A 20,034-nucleotide genomic window follows, 5' to 3' on the forward strand; every position below is an offset into this window, starting at 1 on the left:
TTGAACACTGCCTCAGGTGCCTATTATGGAACCGTGTTACAGTAAAGATGACAAAGAGTTGTTTGTGTTGTGTATCGTTCATGCTGGCCAGTGGCCACCACCAATGAAAGCCAAGACTAAGAGAATGAGGTGATTCGACTTGAGTGCCGGGTGACTAGGTCAACCCTCGAGGAGAAGATAGACACTATGTCGACTTCAAAATCCTATTATCTGCCTTATTCCACAACAGTTCAGAGATCAGGAGGAACATGAATAGCAAACGAAACAACTCACAAAAGACTCACAACAATAAGGGTCTTAAAGGCTTTAGGGTAGCCTCTGATGGCTGTACTACTGCTACTATCGAGCTTCACGCTCCAAAACAAATATTTGTAATTCCTACTTAATTCCAGTAAAGAACAAGAACATGGCAGTTGGACCTGTTCAGAGTAAACTCAATGTTGAGTGCTAGAATAAAATCCAACCATAGCGCTATAAAGCAAGAAGCCAAGATGGGATAATATCAGCACTTACTTACATACATTATCAAAGATCACCTCTTTTTTAGGTCTCCGAGATTATGTTTGTATTAAAACCATAGATGTTTTATTGATATGGTTGTGGTGTGGACCATCAATTCCTGTGGGTAATTGGAACTTAGCTTTTGCCTCTATGTACTGGCCCAGCCATCAAATCATTTTGAAAAAAAGAAACTGCAAATTTACTGTCTGCTGACCCCTGCTATAGTTTACAGTTGAGAATATGGATGTTCGATTTTTCCACCCTATGTCAAAGTCATCGACCGTCCACATCAATCAGGCCTAACATTGTGTCTGAGAAAACACACGTATGCATGAGTGTGTTTGGCGTTGGTAAATGACTAGTAAAGCCTTCCTGCTCAGCCCAGGGTCAGAGCAGTTGTATTAATATGGTGATGGGGGCACGTTGCAGGCTCTCATTGGGCATAGACAGAGCGGCCCCCAAGAACACATGTGATCATGGCTCAGAACCCTAATCGGACACAACACAAGATCCATAACCACTGGAATGATGACATGGTTAGCCATGCGTGTGTATTGATGTTGTGTAGAGGTGCCAAGGCTGGTCCAAATCGGACTCCCTATGCTGGAATACTGTTGAGGATTCTCCGGAATGGCAACAGGGCCCTTTATTATTTTTCGTATTTAGAGTAGACATCATCATTCATGTGATGGCAAATAATTATTCTTCAAACATTTAATAATTAAAAGTAAATTATTACTTTGTGATATTGCTTGTGAAGTCTGTCCATATTAGTTGTGTAACAGATCCTGCTGAAATAGCTTAGAATAGCTTTAAGCATACTCTTGGTATAAACATTATTAAAATGACTCACAAATCAGTGAGTCTTTATTTGTTTGGTCTTCAACACAGAACAAATTAACTACAATTACTATATAATTAATTTGTGTAGGGTCAATACGCACAACATAGCCTAAATACACAAGCATAAGCTTACTAGCCACATATTTATATGAATGTGAAACAATAGAATGAACCAAACACTCAACCATGCTTCTATATTTACTCTTGCCGGTCTGACGTTGTATTCAGATTCAACCCCATCCAGTGTGCAGCTATACTCCAGGAGAACCCCATCCAGTCTAAGCTATACTCCAGAAAACCCCCATCCAGTTCATACTCCAGGACAATTAGGATGCACACAAATAATTGTTCAATAACCGATAATAACACGCCTCTCATGATCCATAACCGATAAGATCATCGAAAAGTGAATAACCTATAGTTTGTGACCAAGCTTCACTCATGATTATTGCATTATAGTATTATGTTTGCTCCCTTATCAACTCCGCCCACGCTGCGCGGCTCTACTCAGGGCAGGAGTTGGACTTCCTGACCACTACCACAGCGTGCAGCGCTTGTGAAACCCTTTTGGTTAGTTCAATGGAAGCAACAGTGCCATCAAATGATCAGCTATAATTACATTTTGGGAATACTACGTAATAGTAAAAATGTCCCATCATCATCTGTGATATTGTGCATCTAGAGATAATCAGATTAGCGCTTTGTTTCCATGAACTGGACGTTTGACCCATATCAAACAGTGGGATGGTCTAATTCCTGACTAGAGCCCCGGATGTTGGTGTTGGGTACGAGGGTGGGGCCAAATAGGCTTGTGCATTGTGTGGTGGCCATATAAACATTTACAACTGCCGTGCCTCAATGCCTTCTCTGTTCAGCTATGAAGTCTAGAAGAAGCCATCCCTGCAGAGCTGTCCCACCTTAACATCAATCCCTTCTTCCCTTGACCCCTGTCATACATGTGTCTTTGTCACTAATGGTAGTGGTCATGGCCTGGGGGAGACATTTGGTCTGCCAAGTGAAGACTTTGACGGACCAAGGAAACAAGTACGGTTACAGTACCTTTTCAGTTTTGTATGTGTGCTGTATGGTGTGACAATGAAGTTTTAAAGAATGTCTGATCAAATATGTAGGCCAACCCTTCTTGTCATCTTAAATGGCTCGCATTGTTTTAAGTCTGTTGACAAAACCAGGACAGAGATCTTTTCTATATATAACGGCAAAGATATGCACCGTGGTGAACTGGATATGGAGTCTATTGAATGTGTTATTTTTGGTTCAAAGAGTGTTAAGAGCTACTAGTGGCTCACACTCATACTACTCGTATATAATTAACCAGTAATTAATCGCAAACAATTACTCCTTTTATTTATTTATGCAAAGTAAAAACGAGCAATGAGAAAATGAAGTGCGGGAGACGAAATAGAAGAGATGAGAACAAGCAGGAGGTTTGATTTAGGGACATCTCAAGAGCTGCTCCAGTATTGCCTGATGCAAGACAAGAGCTGGTCATCATTTTGGAATGACATATGACATTTGGAATACATAACAAGGCAATGACGTTCTGATTATATTATAAAAATGGACAGTAATACAAAAACTAAAGCTGAGCTGCTGGTGATAGAAGTCATTGTTGTATGTATGACATTGTCTGGCATACAATGCCGTGTGTCAAATATGCAATTTGCCAACTTGACTACTACCGCGATCAAGACTTTAGTTAATCTCCAGGCACTCTGGTCTCCTACCGGTGATCAAGTTTTAAATGAATCTCTAGACACACTGGACACCTACCGGTGATCAAGTCTTATGTTCCCCGTGCTACACTGCTGTACAGGGCGGGCCGGAGCGGGACCCATTTTTAGCCCAGGATTTTCAGGCCTATACGGGCCCAATTCCTTCAGAGAAGAAAAGTGGGCCCTGTCTTTCGAACAGCGCATAACCCTTACTATCCCTTTTTATTGTATATTGGATCAACATTTGGCAAATAAAAAAATCGACCTCAAGGATCAGTTTCTATGAAAAAATGTACTTTAACTATCAATTATACTAGAGTTTTTGCAACCTCTATTTGCATTAAACCCATAGCAATAATGTGGAAACCCCAGTCGATAATGTAACAATTTCTGAGCGAGTAATATAATAACATTTTGCCTATAATTTTACAACGTATAACATTCGTTCACCACAAATGACTCTTAAAAGCAGTGCCAACATTTAAATATTTTTTAACCATTCAGCGAACAAAAGGCAACAGGCTGAATATCCTTTAGGGGGGCACTCAATGACATGCAGAACCCTCATCAACACGCCTACTGAAGTGGTTTGAGAAATACAGACTTTCTACTCCTCATTCACACATAAGGTAATTTACAATTACTACAGAGAAAATACTACCTCAGGGGTAGTATTATTCAGGAGATTTTCAGGATATGTTGTTCACACATACGGCCCATCAGGAGAATATCAGGACTTACACGTATGTCTGAAATCAGCTAGTGTGTGTGAGCATTTGATTACATTATAAAATGTGTCAATTGATAGTAACTGTTCAATGGAATGTGTAGTATACTATGCATGCAAATCAATTATTAAATAGCTTTTACTTTTATTCAGGGCTGAAAAGTGCATTGACATTTTAAAATGCAAGGCACCTACTTTTGGTTAGTTGAAAAATAATAATCATCATTGTAAATCATCATAATTTTTATGTAACAAAATGAACGACCGGCCGTTGCTTGTCGTGGTGAGAAATTGTCTCTTCCCTTATTTTATCCCAATTTCTAGTCTATAGACAGAGTTTGTCGACGTGTTTAAAAACATAATGTCTTACCTGGGTGAGTGTCGCTGAGGTGTGTGGGCGTGCGTGTGTGTTCTAACCTGCGAGTGTGTCGATGGCAGAGCCGTTATGTTTAAAAACATAACGTCTTACCTGGGCGAGTATCGCTGCGGTGTGTGCGCGTGCGTGTGTGTTCTTACCTGCTCGTGTGCCAATGACGGAGCCATTAAACGTCTTACCACCTACGTGTGTGTGTGTGTGCGCGCGTGCATGCGTGCGTGCGTAGTGTGTGCGCATGAGTGTGTAGTGTGTGCGTTTCCGTGTATGTTTGTACGCATGTGCATGCTTGCGGTGTATATATGCGTTCACGCTTGGCACATGCGCACTTGAGTACCTTGTGCGACAGGCCTGCTATTATAATAGTAAGATATATAAAACATGCAATGTTAACCAATTACATATTTGGGATCATTTCAATTCATCATGTCAGTTCTATGTGTGGATTATCTTCTATCAAATCATTAAAATATAAGTCCTCTCTACCTGTCCCCTCAATCCTGTCCTCTTCATGTCTATCGGGTTAACCAGAAGCATCAGACAAGCTGGACTGCTGCTCGGAGGCTACCAAATATTCTCTGCTTCATTCCGGCTTCATTCTGCGGTACCCCATGCCAATAGCTCTCAACCACGTTCAGGTGGACAATCGATGGGCCAACACTCCTCACCACAGGTTGACCAGCGCCATAGCACTGCGCCACGGGCGTCATTTCAGGTGCCAAGATGTCCGGGGCCCAGCCGCCGCCCCCCCCCAGGGCCCTTAGTGGCAGGGGGGGTAGGTACTGAAGTTGAAGAGCCGAAAAGCCTGTCGTCGGACGCTTTTCTCAACAGTACCTGAGCAACTGGGAATAGCAGACCACCTGCGCGTTTATATGGCTGCGATCTCGGCCACACATGCAAGGGTGGATAACCAGATGCTAGGGTCCCACTACCTAGAGTCAGGCAGTTTCTGAAGGGAGCCCAGAGGCTACAACCGCCACGATCCCTGAGGGCAACATCATGGGAGTTGCAAGTAGCTCTGAGGTCCTTATGTCTAGCCCCATGTGAGCCACTAAGTCAGGCAGACCTGACGCGGCTTGTCCATGAAGACGGCATTCCTCCTTGCCATTGCGACCGCAAAACGGGTCGGTGAACTCCATGCCTTGTCAGCGAGCCAGGTGTGTTTGCGCTTGCACGCAGATGGGTCAGGACTCAGGAGTGGTCTGCTTTCAATCCCCCAGGTTCTCCAGGGGGTGCAGAAAGAGTGTCAGACCTGTTGTGCCCAAAGCACCGCCTCTGGTGGTCATCTGGAATTCCGGTAGTAACATACTATCGATAAAATAATGGTCAAAGTATCTTCTTTTTTTTTTTACCCAAGCGGCCCAAAATACATTTGAAAGGGGACCAGCCCACCAGGAAACCTCCTGAACGTCCAGAAGGGCATCCTGGGCCTGCCGCTGTAAATAAAATATTAATAATGCATCAGAAAAAATATAAATAAAAAGAGGTGTTATTTCTGACGTATTAAATATCATACCTTCAGTATTTCTTAATACCCCGGTATACCGTGATACCGCCCAAGCCCAACACCTGTTCAGCCTGCGGTGATACAATATACAGAAGATAAAAATGTAATCAGGCATCACCTTGACTACATAAAAAAAGAAGCCATGCTGCCATTTAAAGAAAACATTTCAGCGGTGAAATTGAAGGTGTATCTAAGGGAAACTGTCATACGGTTTAATGAAAGCCTGTGCATATTACTTTGTGCAGGAAATATTTTGGTTAAAACCTTTTAACCTCAAAAGCGCAACATTGGTCTCAGTCAAATTCTTGCAAAAGTTTGGCCTTAATGGGACTATACAACAATCCACAGCATTCAGAAGGGGCAGTCGGAGGAAGCAGTGCATTCATATGTCAATGTAATCTTGGGCATGGGAGATGGTAATGGGTGAAAGGTAATGGGAGCACTGGGCACAACAGTTAAGTGGAGCAGTAGCAGAGGGCCAAAGAGCTAGGCCTGAGGATGGCTCAAAAAACACACAAGAAGGGATTTGGGAGGGCAGACAACAAATGCTTACACAAAAACACTATTCATACTATTGATCTACAAGACAAGACGAGCAGAGAGGATGCCACAGGCCATGGATGTAAACAACTGGAATAACAAAAGAAAGGAAGAAGACGGAAAGGAAAAAGGATCCTTGGCTTCGTCTCTCTTGATCAGACCATGGAGATTTATGAAGCCACGATCATTAGAAAGAAACAATTAAAACAATGTAAAAACAACAGCCAATAAAACATTGAGCAAACATTTCCCCAACAAAAGTTGCCAAATTCCCATTAGTGTTTATTTAAGTATGACCTTTAACACTTATCTTCTATCGTACGGGAAGCACAGGAAATGTTACACTGAGGCTCAAGGCCTTGTCTGCAGGATTGTTGCAGAGATTTCCATTCATGCATCTGCGCAACTCACGCAGTGTCTCGGTATACCAAGCGTACACTAGTAGGGGGATTTATCAACCGACTAAACAGTCGATGTGTGCAACATCTATTTCTAATAATTGCAAAATAAAGTCACCCTCCTTTGGTGTATTGGGAACTATTGGAATTGCACGATTTGAACTGCACAATTTAATTTAGAAGAATCAAAGCTTAGGTGTGGCATAGAGCCCCGCTCGTCAATTCACCAATCAGGGGTCTTTAATCTAGGTGGACGTCACGTTGCTGCCGTGCTTTGATTTGATAGACACGTACGCGACAGGGCTCTGAAACCATGTTGCTAGGTCGCAATCATCACTGATTAAATCTTCACTGAAAAAATGTTGAATAAGCAATTCATCCATTTGAAAAATATGTTGCAGAATAATTCAAATGCACTGCAGAACACCGAAAATACAGTGTTTTGATTTTGCCGAGTGCATCCATTTTATTCTCGTGTCGGTCTATTGAAAAACAAACCATTGTGCCTGATCCCAATCCGACCAATCAGCGATAACACGTTCCGCTGCAGAGAAGGCCTCATGGTAAAGCTCTAAAAAGACTGTGCTTCTTCACATATGGCAGGTCAGCGACCGGCAGAGGGCCGGGTGGTCTCAGAGTAGTAACGTGGCTCTTTGTACGTCTGTGTGTGCAGAATCATGCAGAAATGTGATTTGACCGTGAGGCTCAGGGCAGCAAAGGTTGATAAGGGAAGGGAAACATTTTACATTGTTTTGCACAGTCATAAGTCACATGTAACGCGGCCACACACAGAAACTTTGAGTGGTGTGTCGTTCCCCTTGACACTCAAGATAGTTGTTGGTACACCACCTGATACTGCAGCTCCACTGCACGCTGACTCACCTCAACACGGCCAGACACACACACACACACACACACACACACACACACACACACACACACACACACACACACACACACACACACACACACACACACACACACACACACACACACACACACACACACACACACACACACAATGACCTTCTGTCGACTGCAATTAATTTGCGTTTGTAGCATTTAAAATGAAAGCATGTATTTTCTACTGAACTGTTCCAGCAGACAGGACCAGACAAGAGAACAGGCAGCAGGGTCCAACAGAGGTCAAAACCATTGAGAGCACAAAAAAGTGATATACATGTGCATGCTTACTGTCAGTAACTAACGTTGTGGAGCCGCAAAGCTAAAACATAGCAAATAAAGCAAATGGTCTTCCATGGGATGAATGCGGTAGTCAGTCAACAGCTGGCGCTTCAGAGAGTTAAACAGCCCTAACGCTCTCCAGATAAGAGATGATACCCGTCTACTCACGTCGGACAAACAGTCGGGAGGGAACCAACAGCAGCACTGAGGGCTTCCAGTACAAGACATACAGAGCTACAGACTGAAGGGGGGAGATAAGAGTTAGCAGTAGTGTTATTGTGGTGGAGATGGTATTAAGGACTAAGAGGAGTGGTACCACTCTCTCCACAGTAGAGTGGCGTACAATGCTGCACTTGTCTGAACAGTGGGGCTACTTGTTATCCCTCTTGACATTCTGGGTGCAGCGAGTGGACAGGGCTGGGTTCACAAACACACCCCGTGTAGATATATCTCCGATCCATTCAGCGGGGATGGGAGACTCCCCCACTGAACCGCCAGCACAAGGCAGAATCTATGATGTAGAGTGAAGAGTTTAAGGTCTGGTAGCGCTAGGGGTACTGCTAGAGGCATTGCAATGGTCACTCTTAGACTCATACTCTCTACTCTCTACTGCTTGTTATTGTGCTATTGAGCTTTGAGCATCCGGCTTCAAATATCATTTTTGCTATTTAAACTATACAAGAGATAACACATATCTGAACCATTTTACACACACAAATCTCAGATATTTTATCCGTTGCCCCTGGTATTCAAAATACATTCCTAGTACCGTTTGCATTATGTCCAACATTTTTGGAAATGATGACGTAACTACCAAACTCCCTTTTCCGGTGTTCAAAGTATGACTAAAGATTTCCTAATCCTGGGGTGGAGGAATGGAAGAATGTTAAGAAGTGGGTCAGGCAAAGACAGTCCCACTGGAGCAGAGCACCAGTGCTCCTCCTGGTTTGTTGTAACAGCAGATGAGTTGGATTCTCCAGCACGACCCCCAACACCCCGACTGCCTGCACAGTCTTCCACTGTCATAGTGAAGTTACCTCTCTTTGGTGCAGGTCAGCTCCCCATATGTTCTGAGTTCCAGCTTTGCCTCATGAATCTTCCTCTCCAACAACAAGCGGATTATATATTATTTAAAAAAATAAGCTATCAAGAGCAAACGTGATTTTTTAAAGGAAAATTAGCATAGTAAAATATGAATAGAATATGTATCTAAATTCATGTCCAGTCAATGATCAGTAATGGAAATCTAATAGTGCCATATTATCAATACGGATCACACAGACTTTAATATCCAACTTGTATTTTGTAGTAATCCTGGCTAGAATGGTCTAAATGACACAATTAAATGAGTGACAAGTATTATTAGAGAAACAGACATAAATGTTGACTAGAGGGCATTTTTTATAATTAGCCTAAAGACAACATTCTGCAAAGCATGATGTTGCTGCCAGCTTCTCCTTGACTCTAGTCTTGGGTGTGGGCTTGGAACAACACAGAAGGGAGGTGGAAGAGAGTTTGACATCATGCAGTACATAAAATAAAAAGGGATACAGTTTTAAAGTATGTTCCTATACACCAGACCATTTCCCTATGTTATTTACACCTTCCTTCTTGCCTAAACTTCAAGCCTCATATTTTTAAAACCAGATCCATTCTATTCTTAAAATCCTTATCAATCTTACCACATAGGCTTGAATTGAATGCCTAGTTATTTACAATGTTAGTATTAACAGCTTTTTGTCAATCACATTTTCTACACTGGACAGGATGGGTGTTGTACCAACAAAACCATCCTTTCTATACCTTACTATAAAACAGTACAAAACATTTAGTACTGTTAATTCCTTATGAAGAGCCAGGCTTCACACACCCATTAAGACTGGATTGACCATGGTATACCAACTAAAATACCTGATACCCATGCAGACATCTTCCTATGCTGATTTACTAGGATTAGCCAAGTGTGTTTTCAAATAAACAGAGCTTTATCTGGTTGCATAATCTACTAAACTACTTTAATTATGCCTTGACACTGGCTGAACAGGTTTTTAGATTCCCTTTCACAAAGAAGAAGTTAACTTACTTAAATTATTCATAACGCCCCTACACTAGAGAGGGTCCTGGTAAAAACCCTCTCAAAGCGTTACTAACTGATACCTCATTGCCCAACATTGTTGATGGTGGTCGATAACATGAATGCAAAGCACACACTGTTAGGAAATATATTAAATCCAGTGTGCATGCGTTAGAGGTGGGAACACAGGCAGTGCTGCATGTGGGAAGGTGGTGTGGCAAGGCCTATGGACATCTTCTTCTGGCTGGGTCCACCCAAGTCTTGAGCAAAGCAAATAAGCACCCTTGAAAAGCCACACGACACAAAAAGAACTGCAAGGAATGTCCCCTGCATTTTATTCTGGCTGAGAGTCTATTATGCTTCATATGAAAGGGCCAGGCTGGTAACAACCTATGAAACAATAAACCATTACCAAAGAACACTGGAGTGTCTTTGAATATCTAAATCAATTTGGTTAAAAGTAATCCAATTGCTTTATAATTGTGTAAGCACACAACATTTGCCAAATATTATTTTACTAACTTGAAATTTAAGTCTAAATGTGAATTATTTTTGTTCCTATTGTCAACATCCTCAATTCATACATTTCTCCCAGTCACAGATCTCGACTGTTTTAAAAACTGAACCTTAGACTTTTGTGGGTAATACATTGGCAACACAACCACATGCTAGAGTTTCATGAAACCAGCTGCGTATTTCTGTTGTCTTTACCTGAATCCTCATCCTGATCCTCCTGTAGAGAGGAGGCAGTGTCCCCCACCACCACCTGCCTCCTCAAGCCCAGGTTTCCCATGCCAGAGGCTTGCGTCCCCACAGCTGATGCTTCAAGGAGACCCGGACGGCAGGGCGGCTCCAAGCGTCCAACAGCTATTGATGGATGACTCCGTATTGTTATTCCCTTCCTTGGTGGAACCAATGTTTAATGATGGCTTGATTGAAAGACCAGTCATTTAAATTTTTCCATTGTCAGGCACACACACTGGAGGGTCCTCATGATCCTGTAACATGACTAACACTGAGTACAATGAAAGAGGAATGATCCAATATAGCCTACCAACAGGACACAAATAGCAACGGCCATTTTTTTGCAATGTAATCCTGGGCAGTGGTTCCGAAGTGAAGTTGTCGCAAATGTCGTCACGAACAAGATAAAACATGCTTGGGTTAAGACCAACCGAGCGACCGCAAGAGGCAAAAAGCAATGTATAAGCAGTGCTTAAGAGAGGATGGATACCTCACAATAAACTAAAAGGTTTCTCTTGCTTTACACACCATTGCAGCTGAAAGACTTTTATTTTAAAGTGGAGTCGGACTGCATTTTTTGTATTCTTTGTATCATCCAAGATCAACACTTCACCGCTTCAATGTAGAAATACTGACATCTCTTCGCCGCAATACCTTCCTCTTCACTCTTCCCTATTCACCCCAAACACAACTAATTACAACACAGGAAAACCTATATGGAAACTGCGAGCCTGCAGAGTGAAATGCTCAAGATTACAGCGTGTCAAGCCCAAACAGCCAATGCCTGCCCATGTAACAGTGGAATCCCTCACAACTAATGAGTGTAGTCCCAAAGCCTGCCCACGTAACAGTGGAATCCCTCACCACTAATGAGTGTAGTCCCAAAGCCTGCCCATGTAACAGTGGAATCCCTCACCACTAATGAGTGTAGTCCCAAAGCCTGCCCACGTAACAGTGGAATCCCTCACCACTAATGAGTGTAGTCCCAATGCCTGCCCATGTAACAGTGCAATCCCTCACCACTAATGAGTGTAGTCCCAAAGCCTGCCGACGTAACAGTGGAATCCCTCACCAGTAATGAGTGTAGTCCCAAAGCCTGCCCACGTAACAGTGGAATCCCTCACAACTAATGAGTGTAGTCCCAATGCCTGCCCACGTAACAGTGGAATCCCTCACCAGTTATGAGTGTAGTCCCAAAGCCTGCCCACGTAACAGTGGAATCCCTCACCAGTAATGAAGCCATAATCCACTGAGAAACCATGTTGTTGTAATCACATGACAGCACCAATTAAAAAAGTGACAAGGACCCCAGGTATGCAGGTGTGCTACTTATAGACAACTTGAAGGGAGATGCTGTCTAGTTTAGGGATGCAAATTATCGAGTAATTCATTAATCGATAGTTGTTTCATCTTATCGATCGATGATCGATTAATTGATAAGCGGCAATTCTTCTGAGAAGCTGAATTTCCTTCTGAATGTGACACATTTAGGTGGTAATTCAACAAAGTCGTTTAGTTGTTGTACTTTAGAATACTTCCACATATTGTGCATTTGGCGTCTTTGTCGTCATTAACCAACTTAAAGTGGCTCCATACTGCACTCCGTCCTGCCGTGTTCCAATACCCGTACTGTCCGTACTTACTAGCCAAAATTTGAGTACGCAGTACTCCAATTCAGATCCGGCGAAAAGAAGTATACTTCAAGGACCCGGATGCCGTACTCAAAACGGGCTAATCGTGAAGTGTGGATCGAAGGACACACCCCGTACTCAACGGCAGCCTTCTTAGCTACGTAGCAGAAGAGGCGGAGCCAGGCTGAGCCAAAGTCGGCGCATTTTCCACATAGCCTGCATTAATATAGTCATTTTGTAGTTTTTATAGTTTTTATAGCTTTTTATAGCTGCTAGGCGTAAAGAGTTCACCGTTCAAAGCGGGATGTTTATTGCGGGGGAGGAGCCACGGCGGCAGTCGTGATCGTAATTTCTGGTTAGTGCACCACGGAGTACTCGATTTGGAACAGCGCTCGCATCTGAAAAATGTACGTAGTAGCCAGTGCGGATAGTATACTTCCTTTAAGTATACTCATGGAAGTACGGGTATTGGAACACGGCCCTGCTTTGCTTGTGTTCCCGCTTGTGTTCCCGCGTGTGCGTCAAGTACGTCTGGCGTCAAGTGCGCCCTCACGTGGACGGTTGGGGAATTACGGGTTAAAATGCGATTAATTGCAAGTAATTTATTTTAATCGAGTAATCTCTTATCGACAATTAATCGATAATCGATTAATTGTTTGCATCCCTAGTCTAGTTCTGAAACCCTGCAGGGAACAATTGACCAAACAGAAGGTGCAGGGAATTTCACTTCAGCACCAACACTCGGAATGCTAAAGTAACAAACCAGATTGTCAGATTTTAGAAGTTGTCTAGAGGCAAACAGCTATGCAGACTCACAAAGATGTGCTGGGGTTAAGGAGGCTAAATCAGGACGCTGACGGATCAGTTCCGTTTTTTTACCAGGGACTTCCATTGATGTCTGACGTCTGTCGTCTGTTAGGAGGGCAGTCAGGCTAAATATAGATGCTTGTGCTTATTTCTCAACATGGCAACCAATACAAACGGGTTCAACCACTAGGGTCAATATGACTGTGACCGGGTTGAGGGCGTTGATTAAAAAAGCCTGTGAACCAAGTAAGGCACAGAATCAATGAAATAAAAACCTACAAGCTCGGAATGAACCTGTTTGCAATTTTTTTTTTTCACAAACGTGTCAAATGATCTTTCATATCACCTTTTGAAAATAGATAAAATATGTTAAAAAGACAAATAATACTGTACACCTAGATGCTCCACCTGTCTTCAACCGATCAGGATCTGTTTGGAGCAATGTTTTACCTGGTTTTAGATTAAGGCTTATATCTTTGTGTTACTTGGGGTACAGCGTTTTGCAAATAATACCAATACAAACAATACAATAGTTTATCATTATAATTCAGATATCAATTATTATACTGCTAATTATGAAAAAAAATACGCCAATTATTCTAAACTAAAAGGCTGAACAAACACAGTTCAGCCAAATACACACTAATGCCTCGCACTTCAAACATTCTCCACCCAGTTCATTTTCCCACTATGGAAGGAAGTGCTGGGATGTGAGATTGGCTTCCTGCTGTTGTTGTTAGCATTCGAGTAAGACCACCACAGGCACAAAATTGCAACCATCTCAGTGATGGAGTACTCTCTCTCTCTGTGTGTGTGTGTGTGTGTGTGTGTGTGTGTGTGTGTGTGTGTGTGTGTGTGTGTGTGTGTGTGTGTGTGTGTGTGTGTGTGTGTGTGTGTGTGTGTGTGTGTGTGTCCATCTACTAGTCAGATAAAAATGGCATCCTGGAGAATAGCATCCATTGCAGAGATACTGTGAGCCAGTTTACTCCTTATAAAGACAATGAATGAGGTGGTGAGGCAGGCCAGGAGGTAGGCTTATGAGGCAGCATGCTTACAGCCAGGTATTTTAAATGACTAACCATTATGACAAATCTGCAGTAACTTTGGCCAAGGCAGATAGTACGGTCATTAGCAAGAAGATCCTCACTAGTTGAAGTCTATATCAATAAACAAAGTTGATATTATAGAATAAAAATGTCTTTCCATGTTTCAGTTGCCACTTCATATTGGTCTTGAGAGTTTAAACAATTGAGCTGTGTGTGAGTTACCCCAAGACTGTCCGTTTTGAATTCAACTAGAAACAAAAATGAATGGGAGCCTTTCAACCGTGATTACTTATCTGAAGAATATGCATTCATGCAACTCATCAGTTATGGAGAGGATCAAGGGATGCATCCAACTATACAGACTAGTCGTATGTTTTCCAGCCTTAACACACTTGTCAACTCACAAGACCATAACTAGGAAAATATTTATTCAGGCAAATATAGGGGTCTTACAACTTGATAATTGCGGATAAGAATATTGGTTAACAATACTGATTTTGGACTATCATCTGTCAGCACAGACGCACACATCGGAAACTTCTGTCTACCTAGAGAAGAATGACTTGGATGGCGTGGATGACACTCCCTTCCCGCGTGCAAGGGCATCTCTCTCTCTCTGTGTGTGTGTGTGTGTGTGTGTGTGTGTGTGTGTGTGTGTGTGTGTGTGTGTGTGTGTGTGTGTGTGTGTGTGTGTGTGTGTGTGTGTGTGTGTGTGTGTGTGTGTGTGTGTGTGTGTGTGTGTGTGTGTGTGTGTGTGTGTGTGTGTGTGTGTGTGTGTGTGTGTGTCCGACCCAGGACTGTGAAGCGAAGCGGAGAGACAGCTGGTGGGGTGGGAAGTATAGCTGGCCAGGATAAAGTTTCCCTCTGAACGTAAACCCAGGCCACCCTCTTGTTTCCACCCCTCATTTAATGAATTCTGCCTTAGCCACTTAACCATCATTCCCTGGTTTCAGGGTGAACGACAAATCACGTCCATCCAAAAATACTAAACGAATGACAAACACTTCACAATGATGCCACGTGCACAAATCTGAAATTAATACACGCACGCATCAACTCCTTGGGCGTGAACGCGTCAGAACTCTGGTGGAGTGGCAGCCGTGCTAGCTAGCAGCACCATTAGCTGGTCCAGTGCTAACCGTTAGCTGGTCCAGTGCTAACCGTTAGCTGGTCCAGTGCTAACCGTTGGCTCGTCCAGTGCTAAGCGTGAGCTGGTCCAGTGCTAACCGTTAGCTGGTGCTAACCGCCGTTACTAGGTGACCCTCTGTGTTAACGGTATGCTTCCTTTCAGGCGTTGGGAGCCTTTAGTAAACGAGTGTTTACGTGGTGATCCGGACCGCATCAGTTCACCACCATTAGCACCAGTCTACCACCATTAGGAAATGGGAATAGAGCAGGACTTACTTATTCTTCAGACTATCATCCAGAAACATTGTAAGAGGGCAAATTAATTTATTTAAAGCAAGCTAAAAGCAGATGAATGCTGGGGAAGTGGGTAAAATGTTTATATCACAATTCACCGCTCAGCTTGTGTTTAAAACATTAGACCTTCATTAGTTTGAATCAGGGTTAGATAACCAGCCAGTGTTGAGCTGGTTACAGTCAGAGATCAACGTCAACAGCCCAGAGACCATTTGTCGGGTAGAGATCACACATACAGATCAGAACAGTCGCCCTGAGGTACGGACACGTCGTCTGGTTGTGATCTAACTGAAGCTCCATCTCCCGTCCCCCCGGTGGTAACGGTCTGACCCGGGACCGGGCGGAAGACCGGGCGGAGGACCCGTCCCACCGGGGATAACGGGCGGGCGGCGGACCAGGACCTACCTTGCTTGCTCTCTATTTTCCCCGACATCTTCGCAGCCAGCAGCTGTGATTCCACTCGCAGTTCAGCGGTCGGCTGCCCAGCTCCAGATCCTCCGTGTTATCCCCGTGACTAGTCCCTCATCCTAGACGGTATCGGTCCATGAGAAAAGGGTACCGGAACGGAGGGAGTCGGTTTGCGGGGCGACACTCATTGATCCTGGGAAAATGTGACCAAGTCCGTCTCGGGGTGATTTCTCTGAATACTCTCACTACTAGAACCGAGACTTGAACCCGGTCGGCCAGGGTAGCACGGCCCGGTACAACAGCGCCTCCTGGCGGGAGGAATGGGCTACTTCGTGTTGTCGCCATAATGGGATGGAGGGGTAGGGTTTCAATACCAGTCCACATGCGCATGCGCTGTGTGCGTCAGAGACGGCAAGACCACAATAATAATAATTATGTCACACATGAGTGTATCAATATTGTATTATTTAAACGCCTCGTACGGAGCCCCCTAAGGGTCTTGGTGGGGGTTTTGCCTTTGAAATAGGTTTTAAACCATGGGCGAAACGTTGACAAAAAGGATTCCTTGTAACTACCGTAGGTTAACAAAGAGCTACAACATAATCCTAACCAAAACAAGCCATCTACCGAGGTGGAGAAATAACATTGTTATGTACAGCCGGCTTTGAGACGAATGTTCAGGGACCGTCTAAGGTGCAGCACCCGAACGAGATACTCCCAAATATCACTGTTATACAGTTTAGTACCACACTACCTCCACCCCAGCCCCGTACTTCCACCCAGGCCACAGACCGTACAGCCACCCCAAGCCCTGTACTTCCACTAGGCCACACTACATCCACCCCAGCCTTGTACCTCTACCAAGGCCACAGACCGTACTTTCACCCAGGCCACTCTACCTCCACCCCAGCCACATACTTCCACCCAGGTCACAAAACCTGCAACCTAGCCCCGTACTTCCACCCAGGTCACAATACCTTCAACCCCATCAACATACTAACTAACTGGTTCATTTGATGTTAAATGTGAGGACGTTTTGTATGAATGTTTTATAGAATACATATGGTGGTGCTAAGTCAAATGTCTAGAGTTTCCTCATGAAAAAGAGAATCTGCTGAGCGGAATTCCAGGTGAGCTTATTGTCAACCAATGCAATACCAATCTACAAGACCAACATAACACTAAACCAACCACTCAGTTTAGTTACTAATTAACTTTGTCAATTGTATCACTTCTTTACGTTTATTTCCTCCCCTCTTGTCTATTTCTATACTTAAAGCCTACTATTACATAGCAAACCACCCCACACTATACTATACTGTAAACTGTATAGCATTCCACACCCAAATTAACTGTATCACAATAATGTAGCATCTTTCCCTTGTCACATTGCACCTCGCTGGCCCCATTGGGTTCCTCCATTGACCAGGAAAAAAGGTGGAGGAAGTTGAATCCTTCAGCCCAGCTTTCCTATTTCATATCTGCCAAAGAAGGTAAAATGCTTGAGGTGGTCATCAGGACTAAAGAACAGCTCCCAGGACATTCCTCTGGCATATCAAGGAGAGGGAGGCGTGCCCTGAATGCTTATTATGAATAATTGATCAAACTGGCAGAATGATCTGCATTCCTTGAGTGATCTGGGTCAGCTAACGCCCATGATGCCCTGCAAAACATTTGAAAGTTAAGGAGAACGTCTCTTCTTTTATTCTGAGTGTTTTTGTACATCTTTATGCTGAGTTTTATTTTCTTATTTTTTTTATCTTATCAGAGCTGAGGGTTAATATTTACTTTAGCTATGACTGCCCACTATGCCCACATAAAACGGTAAAAGATAAAAGGGTGTGCGTGTGTGTGTGTGAGTGTGTGTGTGTGTGTGTGTGTGTGTGTGTGTGTGTGTGTGTGTGTGTGTGTGTGTGTGTGTGTGTGTGTGTGTGTGTGTGTGTGTGTGTGTGTTTTTGTTTGTGTGCATACGTGCGTGCGTGTGTGTGCACGTGCATTCGTGGTTTGTTAGGATAAGTGTGTGCGTGTGTGTGTGTGTGTGTCTCTGTGTCCGTGTGTGCAAGCATCCATGCAGTGTTAGGATTAGTGTGTATGTATGTGTGTGAGTGTGTGTGGGGCGGGGGGGGTAGGGTTGGTTTGTGTGCGTGTGTTTATTAATGATATTTTCTATATACTTCCTCTTCAGTAGCACTCGATCTCTACAGTCAAAAAAAGCAAAAAATGCTGTTGACAGTAGACGCCAACTTATATACTTGCACTAATAACAAATCACTGAAGCAAATACACAGGTATTTAGGATGACCTTGTTTTCACAAGAAAGACTGGAAATCGAGTCTGCAGGAGGCTACAATACATGAATATGCATTCTGCTTTCAGTGCATTTCCTCTATCTGCCAAAGGGGGGTGCTCACGGTCTGTTGATGTTTTTTGTCTGTCGGCGCATGTCTCCCTCTAATATCTGGAAATGATCAACTCAAATGTATAATGGATGCCTCTCAAAACAAGGTGCAAAAATGAATCCTTTTTGATACAAAGTTAAATCTACATCAAGAAGCCATAAAACTAGGACATCGAATAAACAAGGTCTACGATTTGTGGGCTAACAAAAACAAAGCAGAATATGTTTTTATGATTCTTTAGTCACAGTACATTCATATCAAATATAAAACCACGAAAGTAAGGCGCAAATTATAAACCACCACATAAAAATAGAAGATTTCTTAAAAATCTAAGATCATCAGATGTCTTACTTTAGTCCTGGTCCTGACATATCAATGCACCACAAGGCAATATCCAGGACAAATTTGAATAAGGAATCTAAATCTAAAGCTGGGGCTTATGAAGTATTAGGATAACAAAATAAATAAAGTAGTTCACAAGTTGTGGTAGACTTTAGTGGTCGATCCTCCGGCGCACGAAAGAAAGAGGTGAGAACCATTACGGCGGTTAGCTGAGCCGAGCGGCAGTTAGCTGAGCGGCGTTTAGCTGAGCGGCGGTAAGCTGCGCGTCGGTAAGCAGAGCGGCGGTCAGCTGAACGGCGGTGAGCTGAGCGGAGGGCCGTGTGAGAGGAGGAGAGGGCATGTGACGCAAGCTCAAACCCATTTTAAGGCTGCGCTTTACCCTTGGCCAGCGGTCAGGCCCTTTGTCGGCCTCACATCTGAGAGACGTTGAGACAGTGAGCTGATCGCTAAGGCTTAAACAATTGAATACATTAAGTGCACAAAAAAAACAGGAACAACAGCCTTTCTGTCTTTTCTTGGCTTCAGACCATTGACAGATTTCTCCAAGCATGTTTTTTCCCCTTCTCATGGTAGAATTAAGATTTACGGCCAGGGGTAGCAATGGGGGGGGGGGGGGGGGGGGGGGGATTGCTTTTCTTCTTCTTTCGATCGAGCAAGTTGAAAGATAAAAATTTGGAAAGAATTGGAGAAAGAGGACGAGATGTCGAGGTCTTGACCTACTCGATAGCGCACGACAGAAGAGCACTCCGTCACTGCCAGAACACACACTCTCACGGACAGAGGACAAGGTCAGAGGGTGTAGAGGGGGGAGGCATGCGTGGAGGGCATGCTGGAATCCATGGGAGACTCCTCCTACTGTTCACCTAATTTAATGATACGAATTAATACAAATTATTAATGTTAGTAACACACACACACACACACACACACACACACACACACACACACACACACACACACACACACACACACACACACACACATAGACACACAGTACTGCATAAACCTTAACTTTGTAGCATCCACACAATGTCAAAGACGCACAAAGGTGAAAGGATCTTACAAGGCACACATATAACTGTCTGCGTACATCCGTGGATACATACGCACTCACTTTACCGGGGAGGAATTATTTATGTGCTGAGGCAGGCATTGTTGCGCTGCTCTTTGGAGCACTACAGGGCGGCAGGCCTTTTGGCAAAACACATCCTCCTGCCTTTTCAAGATCATTTTATCCTTTCACTATGACAGTAAAGGTCTGAGTCCCTCTCTTTCTTCAACACTACCTTACTTCACATCCCGCCCCCCCTCCCCCGCCTGCATACAAATACATGTTGACGCACACACACAAACA

At 43.6% G+C, this 20,034-nt stretch overlaps 1 protein-coding gene across 3 annotated transcripts in view; it reads right to left on the reverse strand.

Annotated features, from left to right (window-relative positions):
- The window catches only part of rapgef1b (Rap guanine nucleotide exchange factor (GEF) 1b), a 48,316-nt gene extending 32,093 nt beyond the window's left edge, over window positions 1–16,223 (reverse strand). For all 3 annotated transcript variants that reach the window (XM_056579003.1, XM_056579006.1, XM_056579007.1), the window contains exon 1: window positions 15,937–16,223. In XM_056579003.1, the coding sequence (XP_056434978.1) occupies window positions 15,937–15,964 (28 nt within the window). In that variant the 5' untranslated portion in view covers window positions 15,965–16,223. The remainder of the gene's footprint in view (window positions 1–15,936) is intronic.
- Between the last annotated feature and the right edge of the window lie 3,811 nt (window positions 16,224–20,034).

Source organism: Gadus chalcogrammus, chromosome 19, assembly GCF_026213295.1.
Source record: "Gadus chalcogrammus isolate NIFS_2021 chromosome 19, NIFS_Gcha_1.0, whole genome shotgun sequence".
Classification (NCBI taxonomy): Eukaryota; Metazoa; Chordata; class Actinopteri; order Gadiformes; family Gadidae; genus Gadus; species Gadus chalcogrammus.